The sequence below is a fragment of the Protobothrops mucrosquamatus genome, unplaced genomic scaffold, assembly GCF_001527695.2.
Source record: "Protobothrops mucrosquamatus isolate PMUCROS unplaced genomic scaffold, P.Mucros_1.0 scaffold1851, whole genome shotgun sequence".
Lineage (NCBI taxonomy): Eukaryota > Metazoa > Chordata > Lepidosauria > Squamata > Viperidae > Protobothrops > Protobothrops mucrosquamatus.
The window spans coordinates 110654-133285 of NW_015387981.1; the positions used below are offsets into that span (position 1 = coordinate 110654).

Consider the following 22632-nt stretch of genomic DNA (forward strand, 5'->3'; position numbering starts at 1 on the left):
CTGGTGGACTTCGATTCCCAGAATTCCCCAGCCAGCCATGCTGTCTGGTGAATTCTGGGAGTTGAAGTCCACCAGTCTCAAAGTCGCCAAGTTCGGAGACCCATGATATAAATGGAAATTTCAGGAGAAAGGTTTCAGTTTCATGTAAAGGCAGGACAGAGCCGATGTCTTGCTGAGGATAAAATTCGATTTATTCAGCTAAAGGCTCAAATCGGGTCTAATTTAGCAGCTCACCATCTTGTAAACTTTCTCTCCCAATTCCGGACCATCTGACTCAAGCGACTTTCACTAGATTAAAAACAGCGGCCCATAACATTAATGATGGACAACTTGTGTGACTTGATTCCCTGACCTCCAGATTGTTGTGCACGTCTAAACCGACAAGGGTCAGGAAGGCCAGCGAGCCTGAACAGTTGGATCGTGAGCCAAATGCCAAATGTTGGAATATCCTGACAAAGTTGACTCCGAATGTAGGAGTGGTGGTAGGGATGTTGAGGGGAAAAGAAGGGTCCCTAATAAAGTGTTTAAAACTGTGCGGAAAAATGACGGTTGCCTCATATTGCAATTTCTTCTGCGGACGGACAGAAGGCTGACTGGCACTCTCGTCTGCCAATCAGAAATAATCCTGGGAACAGCCCCACCCTTACTTTATACACCTTTTATAGCCCCTTGGCTTGTCTCCCTGTTGGAGACGGTTGTTCCCCTCCTTATGACTGAAAGACCTTCCTCCTTGATAGAAGTGTCGCCTGACAGGGTTAATGCAAGAACATCTGTAAAAACATGTGTTTCCCTTGGGAACCTAGCAACCCTTATGCTCCCCCACGTCATTATAGAAAACGAATATTCAGCTCAACGTATGTCCTGATCAGGGAATTACAAAACAGTACTCCAGAAAATACTATTACTATATTGTTATTATTATTATTATTTTGTGATTTTTTTTCTTTTTTCTTTTTTTTTCTTTTTTGCTACTTCGTTATTGATTGGCAACATGGTGAAATAGTCAGGAAACAAAAAAACCACAAACCACTCGCAGAATGCTGTCATTCTGCGAGATGATAATATCCCATGGTAATAAAAGAAAGAAAATGGATACTTAACTGAAGAGAGATTGTTTTCCCCTCCCTCTCTTAAACGTATCTTCAGATGGGAAGTTATTCTAGATAAGCCCTCTTGGAGTACAGCGCTGTGCTGCGGTGTGTTAATTTACATTTATCAATGGGCAGAGTGCTGCCAGATCAGTCAACAGTGTTCCGTTGTGACAGAATATATTACTATCGGTTGAGATCGTCATTAAACAAACAAACAAACACCTTCAACTGAAAGGGGGGGGGGGAGAAAAAAGGAGTTGGTTCTTTTGGTCCCCGGTCTGGAGTTCACTACAAAACGTACATTCAAGATTTTGGTCTTCCGTGTCTTGAAAGAAAAAAAGATCAAGGTTTACTTCTGGGTTAAAGAATCCAAGTAAACAAACACTGGATCGCTTCTGGTCATCTGCCTGCTGTTTCTCCTCCATCTCCAGTCCCCCCGTTACTCACTGTTGCAAAGCACTTGGCAAGTAAGTGATGTAAGAGACTCCCTCTCAAGCCCTCAGGAATAAATGCAACGTTTCTTTTTCTTTTTTCTCTCTCTCTCCATTGAAAAGCCCATGTTTTTAAGGCCACGAAAAATCTGCTAAAAAGTCTTGTCGTGTATGTATGTGTGTATGTGTGCGTGCGTGCGTGTAAGTTTAAAAGAGCAGAACCCATCTGTTGTTTTTTACTCTTCCCCTTGCATCTTTTCATCTCCCTCCCCCTCAAAAAAAATGACCCATTACTCTCATTGTGTCTTGTAAACACTGGAGAACTGGGAGGAGGATGGGCTTCGTCTCCTCGACGGAGCCGACGCTGTAGAAATTCAAAGTTGACTTCAACTACATTCACAAGGAAGAAGAACTCTGCGTGTAATCCCTTATCATCAGCGAGTCGTATTTCGGCGAAGACGGCATACAGATGGCGGATTCCGATGCAGGAGAACTGGGAGAAGCACTTCCAGAATCCACAGAGTCCCTGAACGGAGAGGGAGGCGTCAAAGCCACCAACTCTTCAAGCTCGGGCTTGGCAACGGCCGGGGTTTCCGCCGCAGGGCCTTCTTTGACGCTTCCACACGACGGTTTCCTGCTTGACTGAGATGCTCCATTGATCTCAATGGCAGGGAGAGGCTGGATCTCTGCAAACGTGGTCATGGTGGTCGGGATCTGGATCTCCCTCGGAATCAGATAGGAAGAGCACAATGGGGTGGTCACCATCGGGCCTGGCGCGGCGGTGGAGAGCATCATTGAGTTGAGTTCGCTGATGTTGGCCGTGAATCGGGTCACCACGCTGCTGATTTGCTCCATCAGGGAACCTTGGGAAGAACTGCTCCGTTGGGTTTGTTCCGTCTGGAAAGTCGGAACATCGTCTTCAGTCCGGCTCAGGGAAGCAGTTGTCTGGCTGACTGTACTAATGGGGGAAGGAGTTTGAACCCGATATTGAGCTGGGTAGTGTTCTTCAGCTTCGGAGACATCATAAAGAGTTTTGGCACTGGATTCGGGGAACGTGGTGGCGATGGTGGTGCTACTGCCCTGCCGGCTGCTGTCTGTGCTTTTAGAGAAGGGTTTGATCACCGCGGTTTGGTTGGGGTTATCTTTCTTATTGATATGGATGGAAAGCCTCTGCCAGAGATGGGCCCCTCGGCTTGTACTTTTTTCATTCTGGGCCCAGGTGACCGATTTCCCATTGGAACTGCAGCACAAAAGAGAGAGAGAAAAAGATAAGACTTTGGGACTTGGATTTAGAAGACGTCTTAAGACGTTTCTTGAGGAGCGTCAGAGTCATCCCTAGGGGGAACCTTTAGCGCTAAGTTGACAAGGTAACACTTGCAAGACAGAATTAAAATACAGGGTTAAGTCCTCGACTTAACAACCCTTTGTTCAGCAACCGTTCAAAGGGGCAATGGCACTGAACAAAGTGACCCACACGTTTACGACCATCTGCAGAATCCCCATGGTCATGTGATCAAAATCCAGGCGCTTGGCAAGTGGAATGTAGTTACAATGGTTGCAGCGTTCTGGGGTCGGCTGATGGCCATTTGCAACTTTCACAGCCAGCATCTGACAAGCAAAGTCAAGATGGGAAGCCAGATTTGCTTAATGACCATGCGATTCACTTAACTACAGTGATTTGCTTTGCCGTGGTGAATAAAAGTCATCAAATTGAGCATGATTCACTTAACAACTGCTTAGCATGCCTAGCAATAGTCCCGGTTGTGGTCGTAAGTCAAGGAATACCTGTGAATACACATTTATAGACACCTGGAATAAACAGATACAGAAATAGACAATCCTCCTCAAAGCACAGAGATGTGGCAACAGAAGTGTGGACAACAGATCCTATGACATGGTTAGACATTGGTCGTGACAGAGTTGGTGACTGTATTTTCACCCACAGTTTGAAGCAGGGAATCCAGAATCCAGATAGTCCTCAACTTACAACCATTCGTTTAGAGACCATTCAGTGTTACAGTGGCACTGAAAAAGTGACTTATGACCATTTTTCACACTTTCACATGACCATTGCAGCATCTCCATGGTCATCTGATCCGAATTCGGACGCTTGGCAACTGACTCATATTCATGACGGGTTGCAATGTCCTGGGGTCATGTGATCCCCTTTTGTGACAAGCAAAATCAATGGGGAAGCCAGATTCACTTAACAACCGTGGTTACTAACTTAAACAACAGCAGTGGTTCATTTAACAACTGTGGCAAGAAAGGTCGTAAAACGAGGCTGTCTTGCTTAGAGGCAGAAATGTTGGGTCCAGTTGTCTTTGTAAGTCGAGTACTACCAGTATCACCGTGTGAGATGAAGGCTAGGCACCCTACGGTCTTCGTCGGGATTCTCAACAAGCATAGTCATCCCAAAGGTGCTTTTTCATGAGGCAACTGGACTTTCTTGGGTTTTTCTTTGAAGACGTTTCGCTTCTCATCCAAGAAGCTTCTTCAGCTCTGACTGGATGGTGGGTGTTATGTATTGAATATAATATATAAAATTGTGTTAACCCCTGCTAAGGTGAAACTAACTTAACTCCAACTGCTTATGAAGCTAAAATGAAACTAACCTTTAGATGACCCTGACTGTTAACTCCAACTGTTTTGGAGGGAAACTTTGAACATTCATATTTGGGCGGGTTTTTTTCTAGTATTGTGATTGGTTAAGGCCCTGTGGGCTCAGAGTATAAATTACAGGCAATTGCCTGCAGTTCTCCAGTTCTAGTTTGAGTCAATAAATAACGTTGTAACTATGGTGGTCTATTCCTTGCCTACTGAAGCCCACTACACAATAGTGGGGAATGGAAGGATGTATATTGCGCTTCAGTTTGAAATGCAGACAACACAGACTCATCCCCAAAAGCTTGCACCTGTGTTCAACAGTGAAGGGACACAGGGCAGAAAACATCCTGCAGCCAAGAAGGCTCCACACACGTTTGTGCTACTCAGGTGACCCTCCAGGTGGCTTCAACGATTCTCTAAAAGGATGCAAATGACCATCTGTCTGCCGGGAACATAAATCCTTCCATTCCCCACCATCCGGTCAGAGCTGAAGAAGCTTCTTGGATGAGAAGCCAAATGTCTTCAAAGAAAAACAAGAAAGTCCATTTGCCTCCTGCTTTATAGATTCAACATATTGTCACCAACAATCTGGGTCCTCACTTTACTGACCTTGGAAGGATGGGAGGCTGAGTCAACCTTGAGCCATTTAGAATTGAATTGCTGGCAGTGGGCAGAGTCAGCCTGCAGTACTGCATTCTAACCACTGCACCACCGGGGCTATAAATAAATAAATAAACAAAGAACTTAAATTCTTGACCTGGATGACTGAGAATCTCCACAGACAACAAATGTAGTCATTTTAAGAGCTGAAATCCATCCGTTTAGAGGCTACCTCAGTCAGGAAAGGTTGGGGTAGTTTTTGCTTGGAAACGTCAGTGAAAATTAACCCACCATTTCTCCAAGAAATTGCTCTTTTTTGAGCTGCTTTTTCTGTCAAAAAGTTTCTTGTGACATTCAGCCCAAACACTGGTGCAAATTTAGTCCTTTGACGTAATAGAGGACAAATACTTGTCTCTCATCAAATCAATCACAAACATTATTATGACCGAAGGGTAGCGAATAAATAATTCTTTCTGACAGCCCTTTAGATATTTGAAGTGTGGTGTCACATTTTTCTTTCACGTGATCCACGGCAAAATCGCCATCATTCTGATTGTACACAGGGTGTGTTGTTTTCTGCTATATTCGAGGAAACATCAGGAATGAGAAAAACCCTGTTTAAATCAGCAGAGAAAATTCCACTTTCATACAACAGTATAAGGACTTGTTTTATTTTGTGGTCCAACAAACGATGGCGTCCAGATATATTTTAAATTTATTTATCTGTTTATTCAATTTATGTGCCGTCCATCTCAAACAAATGACTAGGCAACATGCAATCATCAAATCAATTAAAACCAAATTACAAAGACAGCACAAAAGAAAATTAAGGATATACAGCAATCAAGAAAATTATAATCAGTAGATGTTAACATAATCAGGAAACGTGGCCCTGAACACATGTATACCCCCAGGTATTGTCATTTAAAAAGAGGAACTTTTAAAAATGAAATCTAAGCAAAACATTTAGGTATGCATGCCGCCATTTGTTAATCAAAAATAAAAGTGGAATAAAAATTTAATAGTAAAGGAAGATGAGACAAGGCAAGACATTTGTTCATGGCCAATGAGCTGCATTCTTTATATATTCAACCTTGACACTCAGCTAGACAATACTTTTCCTATTATCTACATCAGGGGTCCTCAACCTTGGCAACTTTAAGACTTGTGGACTTCAACTCCCAGAATTCCTCAGCCAGCCAATTCTGAGGAATTCTGGGAGTCTTAAAGTTGCCAAGGTTGAGGACCCCTGATCTACATAAGGTATCTTGGATACTTCACGTTAACCATGTCCTTGGTGCTCTCTGATCTTGGTTGTTTTCTTGCAGACATTTCATTACCCATTGATAACTAGAATGTATGATGTAACCTAGTTTGGTAATGAAACATCTGCAAGAAAACCACCAAGCTCAGAGAGCACCAAGGACCCCACAGTTCAACCCCGAGCTGCAAATATTCTCTTCTGTCGGCATGCCTTTTTTTCTTGATTTTCAGATAAAGGTACTGAGTTTGACTCTTGGTGACTTCATGGTCATGTCTGTCCAGTTTACTTGGCAAAACTTTGACACCTGTTTGACGTTGTCTTCTTCTGAGATATTTTCTCAGATTCCTAGTCTGATCTGTACCCCTCGATTCTTTTTTCCTGGTGATTCCCCATCAAATTATGAAGCTGGTCTAACGTGTTGTCTTTTTGAAGATCAGTCAAAGCCAGAAAAGTTGCTGCCCTTTATGGCAACCAATCCTTGTTTGTCAAGATGAATTTGACTCATTTGCTGCATGGATATGTCTCTGTCATCTTTGGACAACCATGCAGAAGTGGTTAGCTACTGCTATCATCTGGAACGCTTTTCTGTCTTTCCAATCTAGCCTATAGCACGGTGATATCCTGGTAATCTCCCGTCTATATTCTAACCATATTGATCCAGCTTAGCTTTTTCAGATAGGTGAGGTTAGCGAGGCTAGCTAAATTAACTAGTAAAGTTAGCTAATCCAAGGTTAGCTAAGTGTTGCCACCCGGTTATTGCAGATTTCCAGAGAAGAATCTTGTCCCCCAGTCCTCTGTTATTTTATGTTCCTCCCATCAAAACTACATTTCAAAGTTGTTTCTGGGGGAAGGGATCATAAAAATGCTTTATTAACATATTAAAGAATACAGCATTACTCGTGTCGGGAGTATATTCTACTGAATATATTCAGCATATAAGTAATATATTGAGTGATTGGCTAATGAGATATTATGCACCGTAGGCATGACATTACAGGGAGGTTCTCGACTTACGACCACAGTTGAGCCCAAAATTTCTGTTGCTAAGCGAGACAGTTGTTAAGTGTGTTTTGCCCCACTTTATGACCCTTCTAGCCACAGTTTTTAAATGAATCATTGCAGGTGTTAAGTTAGTAACGGGGTTGTTAAATGAAGCTGGCTTTCCCATTGCAAAAGGTGATCACGTGACTCTGGGACACTGCAGCGGTCATAAATATGAGTCAGTTGCCAAGTGGTTGAATTTTGATCATGTGACCACAGGGATGCTACAATGGTCCTAAGCGCGAAAAATGGTCATAAATCACTTTTTTTTCACTGCCGTTTTAACTTTGGCTGGTCACTAACTGAATGGCTGTAAATCAAAGACTACCTGTATTGGCCTTTCCACATCTGAAAAAATCATAAGACACCCCAGAAAGTTGTTCTTTTGTGTGAAAAGATTGTTTTGTGGAGCTGCTTAAAAGGGGTTTGTATTATTATTGCTGTTAGTATTATTAATTTGATTTGCATGGTTATCTGATTTCATCTAAGCGATTCTGGGCAGCTCATAACAAATAGAAACAACAATCCAATAAAAGCAAGTTAAAAACCAATATACAGACATATAAAACCATCGGCAATCATTTATTTTGCTCTAACCATCCTTGTAAAGCTTCGCACAAACTTCAGATTGAATCTTTGCTCCAAGAACCCAACCAAAGGCTGGAGAATGAATACTTAGCATTAACCTTTACACAGACTAATACACACACACACATACACCAAGACACAAACATCAGAGGCATATACCCTGTGAAATCTCTAGTCTTTCAAAAGGTTGCTAGCTTTTAAAAAAAACAAACATTTCCAGGAGATTTGCTGTATACTCTCTAACCCACAGCTACACACAAAGAGTGTGTTGCAAAATCAAGGCCAAACAGAAGCACACAGATATAGACATTTTGTGTTATTCCATTGCACATAAAAAAGGGGAACGGAGAGTTGCAAAAATCACTATTTCCTTTACTGTAGGTTCTTTAGCTTCACACAATTCTACACTGAGATGACTCTGTTTTAGTCACAGTGATTATCATATAAATAAATAATGGCATCATGGTTTCTTGAGATAATTATTTCGGGCATCCAATTAATTCCCTCAAGTCAGAGACTACAGATACACATACAGTAGGGATAAAGGGATTTGGCAATCATTTACTTTTTCTTCTAATAAAGTGGTATTTTTTTCCCCCCAAAAAAAGTTAGAAATTTCAAATATTGTAGAAAGCAGTGTTGGGAATTAAAGATCCCAATCTTCCTTGCAGCAAATTGTTATAATTAAGCTTATATACGTTTATCTAACCTTAAAAGCAGGGACAATTGAATTTGGAAAATGAACATATAAAACACTGTATGATCCAGTGGGCAAGGAATTTTGGGTATAATGTGATGTTTGAACAATGGGAGAATATGTGGATAAAAGGCTTAAAGTTCACATTAAATTCTAACCTAAAAGAAAATGTTTACAAAATGATTCGTCGCTGGTATTTAACACCAGATAAGTTATCTAAAATGTATAAAGGTATTTCAAACGAATGTTTGGAAATATAAAGGTAAAGAAGGATTCATATATTAACGGAGAAAATTCTTAAAGTGAACATAAAGATTAAACCAGAAACTTTCCTTCTGGGTCTAATGGAAAGAGAACTGGGAAAAAAATGGAACTCTGATTTTATATATGGTGACTGCAGCAAGATTGCTCTATGCACAAAAGTGGAAGCATGCCTCGATTCTCACCATGGACGAAGGGTTACAAAAGCTGATGGAATTATCAGAGATGGCCAAACTGACTTTGCTGATAAAAGAAAAGAACATAAGTACTTTTGTTTCTGATTGGAAACCGCTTCTGGACTTTGTGCTTGAGGTGGAAAAAAAATGATACCATGATTTGGGGTTTTACCGATTAGACTGATTTGCCGATACAGAAATGGCTAGTGCATACTACCATAGAAATGTAAAAAGTTGAGATTTGATTTTAATGTCTGATTTTACTGCAACAGTCGGAAGTCAATGCCTTTTGTTTCTTCCCCTCCCTTCCTTCACAACTTTTTTGTTTCCCCTTTTTCTACTGTTGTCCCCTACTATTTGCTTTTTATTTTCACATTTTGTTATAAATGAATAAAACTAAATAATAAAAAAGCAGGGACAAGCACGTTTTTTGCCACTGAAAATGGAAAGAGAAAGGGAAAGGAAGAGGAAGGACATTCAGTGACATCACAAGATTGGCTAGGACGGAAATTAGTGCAGTTTTTGCATGCATGTACAGCAGTGGTCTCCAACCTTGGTGACTTATAACCGTTTTTCACACAACCACTGCAACATCAGATTCAGATTCAGAATAGAGCTGGAAGGGACCTTGGAGGTCTTCTAGTCCAACCCCCTGCTCAAGTAGGGGATCCTGTACAATTTGAGACAGGTGGCAGTCCAGTCCCTTTTTAAAAACCTCCAGTGATGAAGCACCTACAACTTTTGAAGGCAAGCCGTTCCACTGCTTAATTGTCCTCACTGTCAGGAAGTTTCTCCTTAATTCCAGGTTGCTTCTCTCCTTGATTAGTTTCCATCCATTGTTTCTTGTCCTGCCCTCTGGCACTTTGGAGAATAGTTTGACCCCCTCTTCTTTGTGGTGGCCCCTCAGATACTGAAGGACTGCTATCATGTCACCCCTAGTCCTTCTTTTCTCTAGACTGGCCATACCCAAGTCCTGCAACCATTCTTCACCATGTTTTAATGTAATTATAGATAGTCTTCAGCTTACCACCATTCATTCAGTGACTGTTCAAAGTTACCACTGCACTAAAAAAGTGACATGATCATTTTTCACACTGATGAGCATTGTGGCATCCCCATGGTGCCTTGATCAAAATGTAGGTCCTTGGCAACTGGCCTGTGTTTATGAGAGTTGTACTGCCCTGAGGTCAAGTGATCATTGTTTGTAACCTTCCCAACTGGCTTTTGACAAGCAAACTCAACGGGGGAAGCCAAATTCACTTAACGACAACATGTTTCACTTAACTGCAGTGGTTTGCTTACTATGGCAAAAAAAAACCTGTCTTGCTTAGCAACAAAAATGTTGGGCTCAATTGTGGTTGTAAGTCAAGGACTACCTCTACAGCTTCCCAAGATCTAGGCATCTTCCAGATACATGGACTTCAGTTCCCAGAATTCCCCAGTCCACATGATCATTCCTGAGAATTCTGGGTGTCGAAGCCCACACCTTTGCAGCAGGTCAACTCTGCTAACTCTTTTTGTGTTGAACATGAGACTGTCATGCTGGTTACCGTTGCTATGGAAAGAAGGATTAAAACTGGCGCTTGAAAGCAAAACTGACGGTTGAAAAGTGTCACTTAGTAAATGACAGAAGAGTTGGTGAATTATCCACTTAGGGATAATTGATTTTGTGATGGAACGGAATCCTGTGTCGGCAATCTGTGGGAATTTGCTGAGAAAAGATGTAAGGGGCTGGTGGCTACAGGAGCCACAGTGTAGTCCTCCACCGAGAAGCGAAATGTCTTCAAAGAAAAACAAGAAAGTCCAGTTGCCTTGTGGAAAAGCATCTTTGGGATAACTATGACCTGGATGACTGGGAATCTCCATAGACGTTCCTCAACTTACAACTTTTTGTTTAGTCACTGTTTGAAGTTACAATGACACTGAAAAAAGTGACTTATGACCAATTTGCACACTTATATCCGTTGCAGCATTCCCACGGTCACACAATCAAAATTCAGACACATGACAACTGGCATGTATTTATGATGGTTGCAATGTCCTGGGGGTAACATGATGTTCTGTCCCAGCCTACGTGAGTCCTTGTTATACTCACAAGGAGAAACCCTTCTTTCAACAAGCAGGCAGGAACCGCAAGAAAAACCAACCCTGTTTATTCTCACAGACCTGAGTCAATGTCCAAGGCAAACAAACACAGTTCACAGAAACTCAATCTTCAACACGAACAGTTGCCTTTGGCAACCAGCACCTCCCACACCTTCCCTTTTATTATGCAGCCAAGGCATGGCTTCCTAATGCCTTCTCCTTTGCCTTTGGAGCCGCCCCATTGCATTCCTCTGTCCTGCTCGCTTCTCTTTCCTGCGCATTCGTGCATCCGGGATTTGTCCCAGCTGTTCTTCATCACTGTCCAACTCAGGCTCCCAGCACAGCTGTGTCTCAGCCTGAGCGCAAGTAGAGGAACCAGGCTCCTCGTCCGACTGTGAGTCTTGGAGCTCCTCAGAGCCTTCCTCTGACTCGGATGTCACTCCAGGCCCCTCTTCCTCCTCTGATTCCTCAGACTCAGCTGCCGGGTCCACTGGCTGGCGAGGAATCACAACACATGATCCCTTTTTGTGACCTCCCGACAAGCAAAGTCAGTGGGGGAAGCCAGATTCACTTAATAGCCGTGTACCTAACTTAACACCTACAGTGATTCACTGAACAATTGAGGCAAGAAAGGTCATAAAATGAGGCAAAATTCACTTAACAATTGTCTCACTTAGCAACAGAAATTTTGGGCCCAGTTGTGATCTTCAGTGGAGGACTACCTGTATGCAGCTAAAACCCAATTAAATCTGCACTTAGGAGTTGTGAAGTGAATCCGGCTTGCCCACTGACTTTGCTTGCCAGAAGATTTCCAAAGGCGATCACATGACCGCAGGACACTGCAACCGTCATAAATGTGAACCAGTTGCCAAGCATCTGAATTTTGATCACATGACTATGGAAATATGGCAAAGGTCGTAACTGTGAAAAACAGTCATAAGTCACTTTTTTCAGTATCGTTGTAACTTTGAATGGTCACTAAATGAACTGTTGTAAGTCAAGAACTATAGTATATAGTAAAGTATAAATAACTATAGTAAAGTATAAATAATAGACTTATTACTATTTCTGTGCTCTCTCTCTCTCTCTCTCTCTCTCTCTCTCTGTGTGTGTGTGTGTGTGTGTACAGGTAATCCTTGACATATGACTGTAATAGTGCCTGCCCATTATGGTCATATTTCGTGACAGTCGTAAAATGGGTCGGTTGCATGATGACCTGATTTTACCACGTTTTGTGGTACTTGTGAAGGGAATGGTTCACGATGGGTGCGGTTTTGCTGACAACTTGAGATACGGGCTGGTTTTCAGCAAAACCATCATAAAATGATCACATGATTATGGGACTTTGCAAATGGCCAGAAATGCTCCAATGTTGCCAAGCAACCAAAATTTGGTCACATGACCTGCAGAGGGGGCGGATCATCAGAACTTGGAATCCAAGGCATAAGTCCCCGGAATGGTGACTAAGCAACCGGTCGTAAATCAAGGACTACCTGGATGTGTGTATATGTATGTGTGTTTGTCTCTGCATGTGTGTGTCTCTCTGTGTGTGTATTCATGCATCAACCTGGGATGTACCTTGAGACAAAAAAAAGCAACTTTTAAAATATGTTATGTAAAGTATTATACTGCCACTGTCCTACCCTATTTTAGGAAAATTGAGTTATAACTGTGGGGGTTATTGGCAGGTTCTTGTTTAAGAAAAGCTTCCTCTGGTAAATAAATAGATAATGGATGATTATTACAATGGGAAGTTCATGATTCTTTTTGGAAAAGCCCAAAGCAGTTCTGAGGAAGTTTATAATTTTTTAATTATTGCCGTCTGACATAATGTCCTCTGTAAAGCAAAGTATTTAACCCACTGGAGCAAATGGCTCTGAGTAAGAGCTTTTTTCTTTTCTTTTCTTAAAGAAAATATCACAGATGAGTGAGTGCTTTGAGCAGTGTATAAATCAAGTTAAAGGCTGTATTTTGCGATTGTTGCCGAGAGAAGTTAAAGTCAGCTTAAGCTTTTATGTGAAGATAGATCGACTGAATGAACAAACGCTGGTCCACAATAAAAACAAAAGCAATTGTACATGGGTATGGCTCAATATTGTCCAAGATTAATCTGTCTGAGGGCAGAGGCATTTCTAACATTCAAAATGAATAAAATAGTCTCTCTGAAGCAGAGTGCCAAGCACTAAGGAAGATTTCACCCTCCGTCAGAGGCAAACGTGCAGGAACACTTCTAATAAATTAGCCAGTGTAGTGATGAAGCCATCTACACAAGTGCTGCCATAATAAGGAGCCATGTGTTTAGATGACATTTTACGTGACAAAGCACTTCAATTATTGGTGGGTTATTTTCAGCAAGCTAGCAATTTAGCTGATAAATTATGAAGAAAGGAGGAGGAATAGAAGAAAGAGGAGGAGGAGGAGGAGGAGGAGGAGAAGGAGGAGAAGGAGGAAGAGGAGGACAATGATGAAGGAGGAGTAGAAGGAGGAGGAAGAGGAGGATGAAAGAGGAGAAGGAGGAGGAGGAGGAAGAAGAAGAAGAAGAAGAGGACGGAGGAGAAGGAGGAGGAGGAGGAAGAGGAGGCATAGAAGAAAGAGGAGTAGAAGAAGGAGGAGGAGAAGGAAGAGGAGGAGGACGATGACAATGACAAAGAAGAAGGACGACGAAGGAGGAGGAGGAGGAAGAGACGGAGGAAGAGGAGGACAATGATGAAAGAGGAGGAGGAGTAGGAGGATGGAGAAGGAGGAGGAGGTAGAAGAGGAGGAGGACAGAGAAGGAGGAGGAAGAGGAAGCATAGAAGAAAGAGGAGGAGTAGAAGAAGGAGAAGGAGAAGGAAGAAGAGGACGGCGATGACAATGACAAAGAAGGAGGACGATGGAGGAAGAGAAGGAGGAGGAAGAGGATGCCGACGACAGAGGAGGAGGAGGAGGAGGAAAAGGAGGAAGAGAAGAAGGAGGAGGAAGAGGAGGAGAAGGAGGAAAAGGAGGAGAAAAAAGAGGAGGAGGAGAAGGAGGAGGAGGAAAAGAAGAAGGAGGCAGAAAGCAAGGATGAAATCTTTGGAAACGTTCCCTTTCTTTTTTTTCCTTGTTTTTTTGTTTTTGGGGTGGTTTTAAGAATGACATGGGAATAAGAATGAGAAACAAGCGGAAGCAAAATGCTTCCCCTCATTTCCACTTCAATCCTTCATCCCCAAAAAAACAGGCTAAATTTTCAGGCAGATATTTGGACTGCTTTTTTTGGGGTGGGGGGTCTGCAGGAAAGTAAGAGGGGGGTTGAATAGAAGAGATGGACTTCCCAGAGTGGCTTCCATTCATTCTGGAGCTTTAACTGTGAACATAAAGCAAAATATTGCCCTGTTGACATGCAGCCATTTTACCACTGAATTTCAGCAGAGTGATTTTAGGGTGTCCAGAGGTGAGATGTAAAATGGGACATAAGGGGAAATGCTCGATGTAACAGTTTTTGCAGTTCTACTAGACCAGGGGTAGGCAACCTTGGCTCTTTTATGACTCGTGGACTTCAACTCCCAGAATTCCTGAGCCAGCATGGCTCAGCTTGGAAACCTCTCCCTTTCCCCTCAGCATTCTGGGAGTTGAAGTCCACGAGTCATAAAAGAGTCAAGGCTGCCTACCCCTGTACTAAAGTAACCCAACAGGAGTTACAACACCGGAGATTCTCTTCTTTTCGTTTAAGAGCAGACATGAAAAAAAAACAACAAACTAATTTTCCTTTCGTTTGGTGTGAAATTTGGAGCATGGGGATTCTTTTTATTGCGGTTAAGACTGGCAATATTTCAGGCCTTGGCTGTAATTCTTAGCCTTTGGATTTGGCAGAACTTTCAAAAAATATCACAAAAGTCATCACTGAATTGCTTCTGAGGCTTTGGGAAGTAAAATTACTGGACGTGTCCTTAAAGTGACCTTGTGGAAGAAATAAGTGAAGCCGGTCTTTAGACAGGCCAAACAATTGGAAGCTAACCTTGCTGCCTCAGGAGATTCTGTTTTTTTTGTGAGGTTTTTTTTTTTTTTGAAGTATAGCATCCGTTGGTGCTGGAAAAGATGATTTTGCGTGTCAGTTTTTTTTTTTTCCGAAGACAAAGAAATCCAACAAATGCAAAATGGGAGATGCTGGGCAAAAGGGAGATGTGTGTTTTTGTTCCTGATCTTGTTTGTTCGCAAGGCACTTTTATATATGAAAAACCATCAGTCGTCAGCTCTCTACTAATGGCTTTTGCTTCTATCGTACAAAATCAATTATGCAATGGTATGTTTTATGAGGTTGTCAAAACGTAGACGTCTCAATAGCTATGATTTGGGCATGAAATTACTGACTTAATTAAATGCAACAAATAAGAAATTAATAATTCACATAGACCGTAGAAACATACACACACACACACCACACACACAAACACAGACGCACAAATGTTCACCCACAAACCACAAGTGATATGTGGCATTATTTTGAAGATAAGTAATTTGAGCTGGATACCTACAACTAGAAAGTCAGTCTGGTGTAGTGGTGTGGAAAAAACTGGAAGTAGCGAGAATATTTAAAAATAAAAATATATACTTTTAGTATAATCATCATGTAATCATATTTTATATGTTATAATTATTATTGTATAATCAATTGCCTGAGTAGATGCTTTAAGTATATAGGGAACATACAAGCCTCAGGTGGAGGAAGTGGAGAGAACAGGAGTTACTGTGGGGCCCAGTGTTAGTCACCATCTAGGAATTGTTTTTAAGTACCTTTTGGTACCTGGTACCCCTACTGGATCTAACAGGTGTAGAAGATGGGAGACATCTCTCTTTTAGAATTGATAAGCATGTACATATATGGTTTGAGTAAACAGGATAGTAGGGGAGGGATCTTATTAGTATAATGTAAGCCAGTGGTTCTCAACCTTTTTAATGCCGCGACCCCCAACCGATCGTAAGTCGAGGACTAAACTGGTCGTAAGTCGAGGACTACCCAACCGGTTGTAAGTCGAGGACTTTCCCTGCCCGGGAGCGCCGCACATGTGTGGTTCCGCCCCCTGCGCCGGCCGAGGCGTAGCTGGCAAGCGGCAGAGACGGAGCAGGCCGACCACCAGCTGGCCCAGCCCAAGGGAGGTAAGGCACCCGCCGGAAAAGGGAAAAAAAATGGCAGACAGCCTTGCTTGGCGACCCCCGTGAAATGGTTGATCGACCCCAAATGGGGTCGCGACCCATAGGTTGAGAACCGCTGATGTAAGCAAACAGGGGCGGAGATAATGTATTCTGTTTAGGCGCTTCTGATAGATTGTAACCTCCAAAGCCTAAGCCAATGTGGCCATGGGGGAGGGAATGAGGCGTCGCGATAGGATGTATAATATGTGATTTTGGAATTTGGGGTGTGGTTCAGTGCTTGGCTAGATTGCATTGCCTTCCTGAATCCACCACACTTTGCAAACCGTTATTTTTTTAGACTTTGTTGTGAAGTCTAATAAACTTCTTTTCTATTTGTAACTCAGAGTGGATTTCAATTTGTGACTATTTTTGTGTCTAACAGTGGTTAGATCCCAGGCTACAAATGGGCAACTGTGAGTCTTAGTCCTGCCTTAGGCACAAAGCCAGCTTGGGGGACTTTGGGCCAGTCATTCTCTCTAAGCTCTAGAAAGGAGGCAATGGCAAACCACTTTTGAAATACTGCCAAGCAAACTGCAGGGAATCACCACAGGAAGTCAAACAACGCCCTTTGTTCCCGGGATAAATTTCTGATGCAATTTTTAAAAATCCCCATCAAAGCACTATTAGAAATGGCATTTCTCTCCTGTGTCATCTCAATCCAAAGGAAACAGCATATAGAACTGATTGCTAAAATTCTTCGTGTCAGCCTTGTATTACTGCTGCACAACACAAGCGCTAATCTAAAAATGTGAGTAGGATTCAGAATTCAGTCTCACACGGTATTGTTGGCTGTCATTCCCTTGGCAATACAGTAAGTAAGTTTTTACTGTTTCGGTACATGGACTAAAAGTGACATTCTGCAGATTAAACTTTCTAACACACATCTATGAACCATATAAGAAGAATAGAATAACAGAGTTGGAAGGGCCTTCTAGTCCAGCCCCCTGTTTAGGCAGGAAACCATATATCATTTCAGACAAATGGTTGTCCAATGTCTTCTTAAACTTAAACTTCCAGTATTGGAGCACCCATAACTTCTGGAGGCAAGTTGTTCCACTGATTAATTGTTCTGTCAAGAAATTTCTCTTTAGTTCTAGGTTGCTTCTAAGGTGCAATCTTTTCTGGCAGGATTATATACTGAACATCCTGCGCTCGTAAACTTTGTAATTAGTTCTCTTGTTATTCTTACACCAACATTCTTTGGAAGAAAGAATCACCAGTTTTAATCACAATAAGTGACACCGAAGAGGAATTCTCCAGATTCTACTCATAATAAGATTTCCAGTCTATTAATTGAATGCAACTTTTTCAGTATGACGGTGCATTTTGTCTCTACTGAACTGGAATTTTTAGGGTTTTTTTGGTTGTAAAAGGGAGTTTTTTCTGGGGGGAAAATATACAAGGTGAGAAAAAAAAATTGAATGGGGGGGAAAAAAAACCACCCTATTTTCCATGGCATAAAAAACGGCACAAGAGTAATTGATATTTGCATGTATTTTTTTTTCATCCCCACCAATTTGCTTCTTTTTCCTTCAGCTGAATTGCTTTTTACAGAACAGATCAATCTCGTTGACGTTCAAAGCAGATACAGCAATGACAAAAGGAGGGGAGGAGAGAAGAGAAGAGGCTGTATGAAACATCAAGAGAATGAAAAAAACAAACAAGCATGGGTAATCTATATGAAGCAGATGTGTGAATAAGATCAAGGCTTGTTGACATCATCGACCAACAAAGAGAAAAAGGCAACAGTGGTAAAATGGATGACTTGGATAGCCCCAGACGTCATCGCTGAAGGAACATTCTGATTCAAAAATAGAAAATACGAATTTCGTTAAATTTAATTCAGTAAACATTTTAATAATCCCTTTAAAAGCAGGTGATTCTTGTATTTTGGGAAGTCAATCCCAACTGTGGGTCCAAAGTCAAAATTTTCCTGACCACTTGGCCAAGCTCTAAAATGTTGTTGGGTTTTAGAGGTCTTTGTGTGCAGATTTTAACCAAAGCAAACAGCATCCCCAAACCAGTCAGTTTTATTTAGCCTGGCATTTAATTGGGATTTAACTGCGTGCAGGTAATCCTTGACATATGACCACAACTGAGCCCAAAATTTCTGTTGCTAAGTGAGACATTTGTTAAGTGAATTTTGTCCCATTTTATGATCTTTCTTGCCACGGCTGTTAAGCGAATCCCTGCAGTTGATAAGTTAGTAATCCGGTTGTTAAATGAATTTGGCTTCCCTGTTGACTTTGCTTGTCAGAAGCTCGCAAAAGGGGATCACGTGACCCCTGGACGCTGCAACCGTCATAAATATGAGTCAGCTGCCAAGCATCTGAGTTTTGATCACGTGATTATGGGGATACTGCAGTGGTCGTAAGTGTGAAAAACGGTCACACCAGTGCCATGGTAACTTCAAACGGTCACAAAACGAATTGTTGTAAATCGAGGACTATCTCTGTAGATTCTGTGAGCTATTGCTTACATTTCTTTGACTTTATTATCCCCATTTTTGGGATATTAGAATAAAGTTTTGCTTGTTGCAAACATCTGTTGAGATGAAGCTTATGGGGTCCTGGAGGTGGGGAATATAAAAGAAACTATTTTGTCAAAATCTTTCTTGCTGCTCGCAGTGAGAAGGAGGAGAAAATCAACATTTTCTGTATGTCTTTGCAATCTGTGGGTGTCCTTATGTTTGATTCAACCTACACAACTGCTTTACCTCTGATTGCTGGCATTATCTATTATTATTATTATTATTATTATTATTATTATTATTATTATTATTAATAATAATAATAATAATAATAATAATAATAATAATAATAATAATAATAATAATAATAATGTTGGAAGGGAACTTGGAGTTCATCTAGTCCAACCCCCTGCTCAGGTAGGAAACCCTATACCATTTCAGACAAAAGGCTGTCCAGTCTCTTCTTAAAAACTTCCAGTGTTGGAGCATTCACCGCTTCTGGAGGCAGGTTGTTCCACTGGTTAATTGTTCTAACTGTTAGGAAATTTCTCCTTAGTTCTAGGTTGCTTCTCTCCTTGATTAGTTTCCATCCGTTGCTTCTTGTCCTGCCTTCAGGCGCTTTGGAGAATAGCTTGACTCCCTCTTCTTTGTGGCAGCCCCTGAGATATTGGAACACTGCTATCCTGTCCCCCCTCGTCCTTCTCTTCGTTAAACTAGACATACCCTGTTCCAACAACCGTTCCTTATATATTTTAGCCTCCAGTCCCCTGATCATTTTTGTTGCTCTTCTCTGTACTCTGTGGGAGAGTTTCAGGGATGATTTGTGGAATAAGCAGGTGCCTTTGGAAATTCTCAGGTGTGATGATTTTTTTTTTTGTCACGGTAAACTACAAGTCTAAGTATTTTTCAGGAATGCTAAGGATCTTGAGGAGCTCTCATCCAATCACTACAGGGCATTTTTGCTCTTAAAAAAAAAGGGAAGAGAAAGAGGATGAGGATGAGGATGAAGGGTGCAGAGGAAGATCAGGAGAAGAATAGTGAGTGGGAAATGGGTAACAAATTCACATTTTAGGAATGTTGGAATTCGTTCTTTGCCCTTGTTGCTAGGCCAAATATATTTCAGAAGAGTTCCCAATTTTCTGATTGAGTCTCCTTTTTGACAGAAAAATAACCAGAATAACAGAATTGGAAGGGATCTTGGAGGTCTTCTAGACCAACCCCCTGCTCAAGCAGGAGGCCCTATACTATTTTAGACAAATGGTTGTCCAATCTTTTCTTAAAAACCTCCAGTAGTGGAGCACCCAGAACTTCTGAAGGCAAATCATTCCACTGATTAATTGTTCTCCCTGTCAGAAAATTCTTTCTTAGTTCTAGGTTGGTCCTCCCCTGGATTAGTTTCCATCCATTGCTTCTTGTCCTGCCTTCATGTGCTTTGGAGAGTAGCTTGATCCCCTCTTCTTTGTGGCAGCCCCTAAAATACGGGAATACTGCTATCATGTCACCCCTTTTCCTTCTTTTTTTTAGACTAGCCATACCCAATTCCTGCAACCGTTCCTCATGTTTTAGCCTCCAGTCCCCTAATCATCTTTGTTGCTCTTCTCTGCACTCTTTCTAGAATCTGAACAACTTTTTTATATTGTGGTGACCAAAACTGGATGCAGTATTCCAAGTGTGGTCTTACCAAAACATTATAAAGTGGTATTAACACTTCACGTGATCTTGATAATCAACCAGTAATGAATGAAGTGATTTCAGAGTCAAATAGCCATTTTTAAAAAAATGATCCTGGTCCACAGGTAGAAGAGCAGGAATGGCTAACTTGAGCTGCAGGACCTGTCCTGCCCCAGTATCTTCTCCATGGGAAATAGACAAAAACTATTCAGGTAGTCCTCAACATACAACTATAATGGAGCTTGCCCATTATGATCGTATGTTGCAATGGTCGTAATCATAACAATCTTATCTTTTTTGTGGTGATCATTAAGAGATTATCTGGCTGCTAAGTGAATCTTCGGTCATTAAGCAAACCAGTGGGTTCGCTATGGGTGGCTTTTTGCCAGAAACTAGATATAAATAAATATAAAATGGAGTCCGATGACCACGAGATGCTGCAACTGGCTGCAAAGTTCCATCACATGATAGCAAAAGAGGCTCAACCATCAGAACTTTGAATTCAGATTATAGGTCCTCTTTTTTGGGTTGGTTGTAACTTCAAGTGGTCACCAAGTAGCTGGTCATAAGTGGAGGACTACCTATAATGTAATCCTTACAGGTGTATCTGGAGGACACACTCAAGAAAGTCAAGATGATTGCTGTGGTGGGCGCAATCAAAGTGGACAGAGCTTCAATTCTACTTTCATGGTCACCATATTGACTTTTTTGACCATATGCTATGGGTACCCCCTGGATCCTTATCATAGGTTGCTAAATAGAATAGAATAGAGCTGGGAGGGACCTTGGAGGTCTTCTAATCCAGCCCCGTGCTTAAGCAGAAGAACCTATAGCGTCTCAGACAGGTGAATGTCTAGTCCAAGGGTGTCAAACTCAATTTCATTGAGGGCCACATCAACATTGTGGTTGCCCTTGGGGGGCCAGGTGGGTGTGGCCAGGGTGGGTGCGACCTACTGGGTGGGCGTGGATGGAGTGGGTGTGGCCTACTGGGTGGGCATGGCCAGCTCTACATCGTTCGTGTCAAGGGTGCCTGTGGGGCAAGAGTGGGACAGATCTGAGGGTCTCTGGCAGAAGGGGGTGGGACCGGGGCAAGCGCCAAGGCATGGTCCATTTCTTCATTCCTCACAAAGGGTGACACCTCCCCAGCATGCACCCAGGGGGTGGGGCCGACACGGCAGGGGCTGGTTCCTCACTGTTTCTAGACGGCCTTGTGGAGCTAAGACTGAATGCGTTTCAGCATAGACGGCCACCACAAAATTGTACATTGGCTCCCGGCCAAGGCAGTGGGGACCGTTACCTCACTGTTTCCAGGATGCTTCGCGGGCCAAATGAAACCACTTTGCGGGCCATATCCAGCCCCCGGGCCTTGTGTTTGACATGTCTGGTCTAGTCTTTTCTTAAAAATCTCCAGTGATGGAGCGCCCAGGATTTCTGGGGGTAAGCTGTTCCACCGGTTGATTGTCCTCACTGTCAGGAAGTTTCTCCTTAATTCCAGGTTGCTTCTCTCTTTGAAATGAAGTAGAAACCTCCTGACAGCGAGGACAATCAACCAGTGGAACAGCTTACCCCCAGAAATCGTGGGCGCTCAATATCATCATAACATAAAAATCCTGCAAAAACAGGAAAACAAGAGGAAATCCAGGCCTCACTCACTTTGATATGGCCCCAGGTTCTTGGCATGTTCAGCCTATCTAGAAAAGCTTCCAGCTTTCTCACCACCCTCGTCTGCCTTAAAGGATCGTTCCCATTCTCCAGGCCCTTAAAACAACCTTCTCCTGCAAATGGAGCTGCTGTTACAGACCAAACAAGAAGCTGGTTTTGCAACCCTGACTGAAGATCGGACAACATAAACCATCTAGAGATATACGGCACAGGTTGGACGAAGATGACCACACACTGAGGAGGTGGGCTGCCATGTTTCCCCGGGCGCTCCTCTGACAGACAAGCCCCTTCACCCCCTGGAAGGGATTCAGGTGGCATTCATGCTTTTACTTACCTGCTCATTGTCGCTCGCCCACCATTTCCCATACTCCCTTTTGGAGTGAAACACTCTATTTCCGACTTGTGCTGGGCCAGCCTCCTGTCTTTGTACCTAACAAAGCATGACAATGACAGGAGCAACAAAAACAGAGATAAATGATTGTGGGCGTTCTCTTGTCGTAAAACAGTGGTGCAAGAGAGAGAGAGAGGTGCGTCTGCACATCCTGGTGGACTTCCAAGGACTATAGCGGACAATGGGGCACAGTCTCCAGTCTCAATAAAAGACTGGAACTCGGGGTTGAAATGAGGGGGGTCCTTGGCGCTCTCTGAGTTTGGGTGTTTTCTTGCGGACGTTTCATTACCCAATTAGGTAACATCATCAGTGCTGGAAAGGAGTTTGGGCTTGCTCTCTGTTTATATAGAAGTGGCTTGCCCTGTCAGTGTTGGTGGGAATTTTCTTAGATGTTATAAATAAATAAATAAATAAATAAATAAATAAATAAATAAATAAATAAATAA

General features: G+C 42.3%; 1 protein-coding gene across 1 annotated transcript in view; it reads right to left on the reverse strand.

Moving 5' to 3' along the window:
* Positions 1-1918: 1918 nt before the first annotated feature.
* Positions 1919-22632, reverse strand: part of GRM5 (glutamate metabotropic receptor 5) — an 82260-nt gene continuing 61546 nt past the window's right edge. Inside the window, exons 8-9 of the mRNA XM_015823369.1 lie at positions 22130-22225; positions 1919-2762 (exon numbers count right to left, since the gene is read on the reverse strand). Coding sequence (XP_015678855.1) covers positions 1919-2762; positions 22130-22225 — 940 coding nt within the window. The remainder of the gene's footprint in view (positions 2763-22129; positions 22226-22632) is intronic.